The sequence below is a fragment of the Thalassophryne amazonica genome, chromosome 3 (genome assembly GCF_902500255.1).
Source record: "Thalassophryne amazonica chromosome 3, fThaAma1.1, whole genome shotgun sequence".
Lineage (NCBI taxonomy): Eukaryota > Metazoa > Chordata > Actinopteri > Batrachoidiformes > Batrachoididae > Thalassophryne > Thalassophryne amazonica.
The window spans coordinates 73645470-73655033 of record NC_047105.1 but is presented as its reverse complement, the minus strand read 5'-3'; the positions used below and the strand labels follow the sequence as shown (position 1 = coordinate 73655033).

The 9564-nt window shown below is 42.9% G+C and overlaps 1 protein-coding gene across 1 annotated transcript; it reads right to left on the bottom strand.

The window, feature by feature from the left end:
* Positions 1–3363: 3363 nt before the first annotated feature.
* LOC117507942 (natterin-3-like) lies at positions 3364–7519 on the bottom strand. The gene is made up of 3 exons (XM_034167694.1): positions 7421–7519; positions 7044–7128; positions 3364–4512 (listed from the first exon to the last, which is right to left on the bottom strand). Exons 2-3 carry the CDS (start codon positions 7126–7128, stop codon positions 3503–3505), a joined length of 1095 nt encoding a protein of 364 aa, XP_034023585.1. The 5' UTR covers positions 7421–7519; the 3' UTR covers positions 3364–3502.
* Positions 7520–9564: the final 2045 nt, after the last annotated feature.

Genomic DNA, 9564 nt, shown 5'->3' with positions numbered 1-9564 from the left:
GGGCAAAGAGCGCGTATTAGCATATGGGAGTCGCAAGTTGTCAAAAACTGAGCGGAATTACTGCACCACACGGTGTGAGCTGCTGGCCGTGGTGGAGTTCACAAGACATTTTCGGCAGTATCTCCTGGGGTGGCCCTCCATCGTACGTACAGACCACAGCAGTCTTCGGTGGCTCACAAGGCTGAAAGAACCTGAGGGACAGCTCGCCAGGTGGTTGGAAAGGCTTGCCGAATACGACTTGGAAATTGTCCATCACCCTGGCCGGTCGCACACAAATGCTGATAGCCTCTCTAGAAGACCATGCCGCCAGTATTGTCCATGTAGGCTTCCAGACCCTTTCCTTTACTCGGAGAATGTCAGTCATCAAACTGTGCAGTGCGACTTGGACTCTGACATCAACCAGGTGATGTTGAGCCCAGTGGGGGTAGAGGGACCCACAGCTCCCACAGTAACAAATCCAGCTGATGTGCATGGTTCTGGGTTTCGTGAAAGAATCTGTAGGTCTGAGGCGAATAACTCTGAGCTGTTCAGTGGTTGGTCTGCAGAGGAGCTGCAGCAGGCTCAGAAGGCTGATCCAGATATTGTACCTATCAGGGCATGGATGGAGGCCAGTGAAGAACGGCCACCCTGGCTAACAGTCTCAGCGCACAGCCCAGCCACAAAGACATATTGGAGCCAGTGGAAGCGGCTCTCTACATTAGAGATGGAATACTGGTCAGGCGTTTCTACTGCCTAGATGATACCCAGTTCTACCCACAGGTTGTACTCCCTCAAGCCCTTCGATCAGATGTCATGAGACAGATGCATGAGGGGCAGGTGGGGGGACACTTTGGGGTGGAAAGGACTGTAGCTCGCCTGCAGACCCGATACTACTGGTACAGAATGAGAGAGGACGTTACCCTCTGGTGCAGTACCTGTATCAGCTGTGCAGCCAAAGCCAGGCCCCGGAAGACACTGCAGGCACCTATGGGCACTGTCAGAGTTGGAGCCCCCATGGAACACATTGCCTTGGACATCATGGGACCATTGAATGAGACAGAGCGTAAACAGTCATTTGTGCTTGTGATTCAGGACTATTTCACAAAGTTTGTGGAAGCTTTTCCCCTGCCTGACCAGCAGGCTGTGACTGTGGCCAGAGTGTTGGCCTCAGAGTGGGTGTGCCGTTATGGAGTGCCACAGACACTGCACAGTGACCAAGGCCGAAATTTCGAATCAGAGGTGTTCCAGGAAATGTACAAATTGTTCGGCATTGAGACGCACCACACCCTTTCGACCTCAGTCTGATGGCCAAGTTGAGAGATTTAACGCCATCTTGCAAAAGATACTAGCCACTACGGCTGAGTGCTGCCATTGGGACTGGGACCTCATGATCCCCTATGCTGTAATGGCCTACAGAGCAACGAAGCACAGCGCAACTGGTTTCACTCCCAACTTCATGATGTTTGGCCGGGAAGTGAGCGAACCGGCGGATCTGGTGGCTGGCCTGCCCCGAAGCACTGATACAGCCCCCTCAGTCCCCGAATTTGTCCAGCAGACCCGAGAGCGCCTGGAACTAGCTCATCAAATTGCCAGGGAAGTCCTTGGTGAGTCGGTGCAACGTGCAACGAGACAATATGACAAAAACTGCTGCCGCACACAGTACCAGATTGGGGCACCCGGAAAAGTCAGGAACAGGGTTAAGAAATTCCTGCCATCCTATGAGGGCCCTTACTTCATCTTGGGGCATTTGGACAATCTGGTGTATCGCATCCAGAAAGGCCCGAAGACCAAAGTGAAGGTAGCTCACCACGATCAATTGAAGCCGTACCGCTGCCGTGACCTACTGGACAACACTTGGGCTCTGGAGCGGGCTCGCAACTGGGCACCTGTGGAGGTGTCACCCCTGACGTTGAGCGAGGATCCTGCAGACTATACCCTTGGTTTGACTCAACTGTTCGACAGCATCAACACCGCAGCTAGGAAGGCCCCCGACTGCAACTCTTCAGATCCAGCCATGGCCACCACACCTATTCCCTCCACCCTGCCTCTGGACTTGCCTGCTCCCCTTGACTCTCAGGACAGTGGGGGCGGGGTGGTGGAACGTCAGCAGGGCCATAACTGTTGGAGGCCAATTCGCCGGTCCGGTTTGGTGAATTGGTTGACTGAATTCATCATTCATAAACAGGGTTTTCTTAAAAAAAAAAAAGTGCACAGGTTGTAAGCACTTGAAAAAAAAAAAAAGAGTTCCGAGAATGGAGTGTTTTGACTTTTGCACTGATATTGCATTTGCTGTTATTTTGCTGTTCAGGTTAGGGTTGAGTGTTACAAATGTCCCGCCCTGAAATGGTCGGCTAACTGCTAACAAAGAGCCCCAGATGGAAGGGTTTTAGCCACGTGACGGGTGATACTAATCTCGTGTATATTTCCAGGTTATACTTACCCTTTAAGAGAGAGCTCTGCATGCTGTGATGACGTCAGTGTGTGCGTGTGTGGTGGGCTGAGTGGGAGGAGACGAGTGTGGAACGTAGCAGATTAGCAGGGAGAGAGAAAAATATCAAAAAAAAAAAAGAGAAAAGTGTGACTTTGCGGATGAAGTGTTCGGTTAATAACTGCCGTAATAAAAATAAGGCTTAGAAGGGTAAAGTGTGTCCGTCCGTCTGTTCACTGGCTGCCGTGCAGAGTCGATTGGGTTGTTGAACCTGAAGCTACAGTAGTTCAGCCCTGGAGGACAACCGAATGTTTTCCCCTATGCTCCTGAACCACGGTCCAGGGGCTGAGTAGGAAAGTTCAACAGTGTGATCCCTCAGTGACACTGAAATAATTTATGACTGAAAATAAAATGTGAATGTAAAATGTATTTTTACACACATTTTATGAATAATTAATTATTATTGACTGTGATTTTCCGCCACAGTCGCTGAGAGTTTGCATGATCTCATCAATAATATTAGCAAGTTTTGTCCTGAATATGATTTAAAATCAACAAGAACTTCATTCAAGTTACACTTTAAACATACTTTGAGGGGATAACTTGCTGAAAGAATGGCAGAAAGTGCAAGAAAACACGCAGGAACTGTCCTTTACAAGGGCATCTGATGTTATTGCTGGCAGATGACCAGAGGTAAATTACCCCAACTTTCGCAGCCGAAATCTCGGGTTCGCAAGTTCACAAACAGAACACAATGGAGCGAGAACTTGAATTGGCATTCCAGTCTCTCTACTTCTATGGTTTGTGTAAATGTGACTTCAGTTGTGCAAACTGTCAACTGCATGTATTTAACTCTGTGTTCAGTTATGAAGACCTTCAATCAATTTAAAGTGAGTTCCTCAGTTTTCACATGAATTCTATTCAAATTGTTTAAAAGACAAAATGACAAGACAATAAATATGCTCCATGAATTTATTGTGAGTTTAACATGTACAAGTCATTATTTTGACAGGTTAGTGACTTATATTGTTACATGTTAATTTCATATGCAGACATACTACATAGGTCAAACAGCTCATTAGTTTAATAGTCAAATTAGCATGGTTGAGCTCCAGCTATTTCTGTACAACGTTGCACATCAGCTCGGATTTCTCCAACCTGGACCGCCCTGTAGGTCCCAGTGATTGATGTTGTTCTTTTCTGTCCATTGCGGTACGTACGGGTCAGTTTTCCTGTGAAAGGAATGTCAGCACGATACTTAGTAGCCACCATAGTGACAGGGCAATAGTGGTTTGGTGGGACGGTGACTTCAACAGCCACAGAGTGGGTGGTTGTTGTACTTGTAGTGGATCCCAGAGAGACAGACAATGATGTCTCAACACTGACGGAAACTGTTGCAGAGACTATATCAGGGATTCCTGCAGTGACTGAAGATTCAACACCGAACGTGATGGTACTGGTGACATCCCATCGTTGCTCTGTCTGAATTTCTTTTGAGAGTGTGACTGTTTTCGTAATTGGACGGCACTGACTATTTGAAGCAGATGACCTGCGCAGGGTCTCTGGAGGATTCTTGATGGGATTGGCCGCATCCACTTTATATTTGACTTCAGTGAGCTCCTGTTTGACTACATCATCATTAACAGTAAGGACATCATAATTCTTGTACCAGTACTCTTTGCCGTGCCATGGCAAAAAGAAGGCTTCATGTATGGGATGAACTTTCCCGAGGCCATACTTGTTCTTCCCTACATAAACCTGCCCACAAGCCTCGACAGCATTCTTTGGTACTGAACCATAAGAACCCCCCTCCCACTCAAGATTTTCAAAGTTATCTCTGTTTACCAGGATGTAGAATTCACTGCAAGTCTTCTCTCTGTCTCCATAGGCATAGTGACAGTTAGCACTTGTTTTGGTGGAATAGAAGCCAGAAGAACACCCACATCTACAGACATAGTCAGTTCGTTGTTCTTCGCCATTCCAAATTGAAACGGCTCCATCAAGGACTGCACCTTGACCATTCCAGTACTTCCAGTCCAGGTTGCTTTTAGCACTGGAAGACCGAGCCACTCTTATGTTTGCAGGTTCTGGATTCATGTCGGCTTCTGGATGAGACAAAGGGAAAGAGGAAAGAGACAGATTCTTTTCAGATTTATCCAAACTGCTGTCGTTTTGACAAAGACAAAAACTCAAGACCCATAAATTCTCACTTTTTTTTTTTTTTATAAAAAAAATCTTCTTATTCATTCATTCATTGTCTGAACACACTGATTTCACAGATGTGGGTGGGGCAGGAGCTGAAACATATGGGAGTCACTGGGAGAGGAGCAGGTTACACCCTGAACAGGTCACCAGTCTATTGTAAGGCCGAGACATATGGACAGACAAGCACATTTATACTCACACCTGTGGTTAATTTGGAGTTTCTAGTTCACGTAACCTACATGTCTTTGGAAGCAGGAGAAAGCTGTTTAGTTTGTACTAAATTTTAAAAAATAAAAGAATAGAATATCAGTTTTTCTTCTACATTTCAGATTTTCAGTGGGTCAACACACCAAAATGAAAACCTCTTTCAAAAATGTACAATTGCAGACATTAATGTAATTACTTCTAAAATCTTCTGCATGATTAAACATGGCATAGCTCAGGGTAAATTGGAGAGACTTTGGTTTGATTTAACTGCCTAACTGTAGATCCTTTGTTACATTATAAGAGCAAGACAAAAAAACAAAGAAAGAAAAAACATCTCAAGAGTGAAGTCAATGCTTCCAGTGCACAAAATGTCCACAAGTCCAGTTCCTCCTTCAGAATCATCTTGAAAAGATTCATAAAAATAAAATGCACAGTTTAACATAAAAATAATATATAAGAAGCTTGGTACCACTGACTTTATATCACTGTGAAAGAATTCCCCAAGTAACAGTCAGGAATGAACAAATCTTTGTTCTACTGAAGCAGCGCGACCTCAGGATCACGACTGGACCTCATGAAGGAGCTGGACATGAGATGAAAATATGACGTTCTCCACCTTGAAGATAACTCTCCTACAACAGGACTTGAAAGGCTTTTGATCAAGGAGGAAGCTATTACTACAGAAATATCATGAAAAAGCTGGATAAAAGTGTTGACACTTGATCACAGGACAAAGACTCAGCCTTTTTTTTAATGTCAGGTTTGGTTTTGGCCACTACACCAATAATGTAACAGCTACATGGTCCCAAGCTACAAATGTAGTATTTTTGTACAATTGATTGTACAGCCAGCAGCACAGTGGCTTAGTGGTTAGCACTGTTGCCTCACAGCGCGACGGTCATGGGTTCAATTCCCGTGGCCCTTCTGTGTGTAGTTTGCGTGGGTTTCCTCCGGCTGCTCCGGTTTCCTCCCACATCCATAGACATGCGGGTTAGGTGGATTGGAATCTTTAAATTGTCCTTAGGTGTGTATGTGGGTGTGTCTGTGTTTGTTTGTCTGTTTGTGGCCCTGCGACAAACTGGCGTCCTGTCCTGGGTGTACCCCGCCTCGCGCCCTATGACTGCTGGGTTAGGCTCCAGCCCACCCGTGACCCTTAAATGGACTAAGCAGTAGAAGATGAATTAATGAATGAATGATTGACTGTACAGCTAGTACTGGGCAATTGTTTGAGATGCTCCTGAGGATGAACCTGAGTTGTGGAGATCCATAATGTGATCTCATGTGATCTCTTATAATTTCAACAAGATCAGCCAAAGAATTAAAGGGTACAATTAATCTGCATTTGTATGAACTTTAACACCATCATATTCCTGTGTTCAGTGCAGCAGTTTTAGATTTTTAGTGTATCACTCATTTCACTGCTACACAGTTCCACTGAAATATTTTTGCTGAAAACACTTTTTTATGCCACATCTCTTTTTTTGGTGGGATATTTTGAACAAATGTTGGCAGGGACAGAATTACAGTATACATTCAGTACACAAGAGGGAATAAGTACATCTGAACTTCCATCATAATTTGATCAATGGACTGACATACAGCTGTAGATTAATAACTTGCACTAATTCTACTGTCTAACAGTTGTCAGCAAACCAATCAGATCTTGTCTGGAAGTAAGTATGATATTTTTAGGCTGTGAGAGACGGAGATGTTTGGCTCACCAGCTGTCACTCAAAGCAACCACGCCCCTAATTATACATCACTTTATGGATTAAAACATCGTAAACTACAAACTTAGACAAAAATTCACTGACCGTGCAGTTGTCGTGGAGCGGTAACCTTCCTATACAGACAAAACCTTTTTTTTTTTTGTGCTGGGCTGTAAACATATTTATTTCTGCTCTAAAGTTGGACATTTAAATATGGACTTGAATGCAAACCTTCTCGCTTTTGGAGTCAGCCTCAAGTGGCCAGTCAAGGAACTGCAACCGCATAAAAATGATCCTTTAAAATTACTTCACTCCCAATATAATATGAAACATGTGTCTAAAATATTGGTGGACACAATTCCATCCTTCCTAAATATTGGCAGGGACACAATCCTACAATTCTGTTTGTAGCTGTGGGACACGTTAACCATTAAACACACGTTAAAAAATGATGTGTTTTTCTGCCAAATATATAAACATCAAATGTAGAACTTTGACACTATTTGTTGTTTTACCTTTGGTTTGACTGGAGAACGTCTCAGGCTGAGCGCTGGTCCAGGACACAGCGAGCAGGGTCACAAACAGAACTGACAGCTTCATCTGGAGGTCCGACACAACAAATTCATACTTGTAATTTACATTATGAACGCAAATTGGTTCTTTTGTGTCTATTTCAGTTTGTTTTTTTGTGCAATGTTCATAAATTTTCTTTTGCAAAATTTCCAAATAAAACAGAGAAAACTGTTCATTTGTCACCAGTCAGTTCCACCACAATATTAAAAAAATGTTTAGTTGTTCACCATGTCCTTGTACTACAATGACTATTTTTGATAATGCAGTAGAGTAGTTTGATTAAAGCTAACTTGAGGTGAAAAGAAAAGGAAGGACTCACCTTTGCAGTCACACCTCAGGATGCCGACCTACAGTCCCGTCCAGGATTATATACTGTTGCTGCTGACCCCATCGGCAAGTGGGACCGTTTGTCAGTTTGGACAGAAATGTATTGGCTGGTGGACATTTGCTTTGCAAACAGCCATATTCGAGCTGTGATGCAGATGATGTTGACATTCTCTTGTTTGTGATGTGTCCGTTTTCTGTACATTGTTGATTTATGAAGATGAGGAGTTCATGTTTGTCTTTTGGTCACTATGATGGAAGAATTCTCCCAGCAGGATCATCATAAAAGACTTTCTAAAACCTAAGTTTATTAACCATGTGAAATTAATGGTTTAATTAATTACTTAAGATAAGATAAGACTTTATTGATCTCACAGTGGAGAAATTCACATTACGTCAGCGCTTAAAAAACACACACAAGATGGGTGCGAGTAGAGGAAAATGTTCATCAAACAACGTGTGCAAGGATAAGCAACAATAATAATAATAATACTTGTAACAATACAATAAAATAAGAAAATGAGGTAGAAATAGAATATGTATATTTATACACACACACACACACATATATATATATATATATATATATATATATATATATATATATATATGAGGTGACATGTTTAGCCGCATGTTCTCCCTGAATTGCTGGCTGTCTGAGTGGTGTCCAAAAAATGAGGTGGGCTTCATAGATAATTGGCAAAGCTTCTGGGGAAAACCTGGTCTTGTTAGGAGAGACGGCATCCATCCCCCTTTGGATGGAGCAGCTCTCATTTCTAGAAATCTGGCCAATTTTCTTAAATCCTCCAAACCGTGACTATCCAGGGTTGGGACCAGGAAGCAGAGTTGTAGTCTTACACTCCTCTCTGCAGCTTCTCTCCCCCTGCCATCCCCTCATTACCCCATCCCCGTAGAGACGGTGCCTGCTCCCAGACTACCAATAACCAGCAAAAATCTATTTAAGCATAAAAATTCAAAAAGAAAAAATAATATAGCACCTTCAACTGCACCACAGACTAAAACAGTTAAATGTGGTCTATTAAACATTAGGTCTCTCTCTTCTAAGTCCCTGTTGGTAAATGATATAATAATTGATCAACATATTGATTTATTCTGCCTAACAGAAACCTGGTTACAGCAGGATGAATATGTTAGTTTAAATGAGTCAACACCCCCGAGTCACACTAACTGTCAGAATGCTCGTAGCACGGGCCGGGGCGGAGGATTAGCAGCAATCTTCCATTCCAGCTTATTAATTAATCAAAAACCCAGACAGAGCTTTAATTCATTTGAAAGCTTGACTCTTAGTCTTGTCCATCCAAATTGGAAGTCCCAAAAACCAGTTTTATTTGTTATTATCTATCGTCCACCTGGTCGTTACTGTGAGTTTCTCTGTGAATTTTCAGACCTTTTGTCTGACTTAGTGCTTAGCTCAGATAAGATAATTATAGTGGGCGATTTTAACATCCACACAGATGCTGAGAATGACAGCCTCAACACTGCATTTAATCTATTATTAGACTCTATTGGCTTTGCTCAAAAAGTAAATGAGTCCACCCACCACTTTAATCATATCTTAGATCTTGTTCTGACTTATGGTATGGAAATAGAAGACTTAACAGTATTCCCTGAAAACTCCCTGCTGTCTGATCATTTCTTAATAACATTTACATTTACTCTGATGGACTACCCAGCAGTGGGGAATAAGTTTCATTACACTAGAAGTCTTTCAGAAAGCGCTGTAACTAGGTTTAAGGATATGATTCCTTCTTTATGTTCTCTAATGCCATATACCAACACAGTGCAGAGTAGCTACCTAAACTCTGTAAGTGAGATAGAGTATCTCGTCAATAGTTTTACATCCTCATTGAAGACAACTTTGGATGCTGTAGCTCCTCTGAAAAAGAGAGCTTTAAATCAGAAGTGCCTGACTCCGTGGTATAACTCACAAACTCGTAGCTTAAAGCAGATAACCCGTAAGTTGGAGAGGAAATGGCGTCTCACTAATTTAGAAGATCTTCACTTAGCCTGGAAAAAGAGTCTGTTGCTCTATAAAAAAGCCCTCCGTAAAGCTAGGACATCTTTCTACTCATCACTAATTGAAGGAAATAAGAACAACCCCAGGTTTCTTTTCAGCAC

Coding starts and splice junctions, on each gene's coding strand:
- LOC117507942 (XM_034167694.1), bottom strand. CDS start 7,128: ATGAAGCTGTCAGTTCTGTTTGTGACCCTGCTCGCTGTGTCCTGGACC. Junction 4,513..7,043: donor GTTCTCCAGTCAAACCAAAG/GTAAAACAACAA, acceptor TGTCTCATCCAG/AAGCCGACATGAATCCAGAA.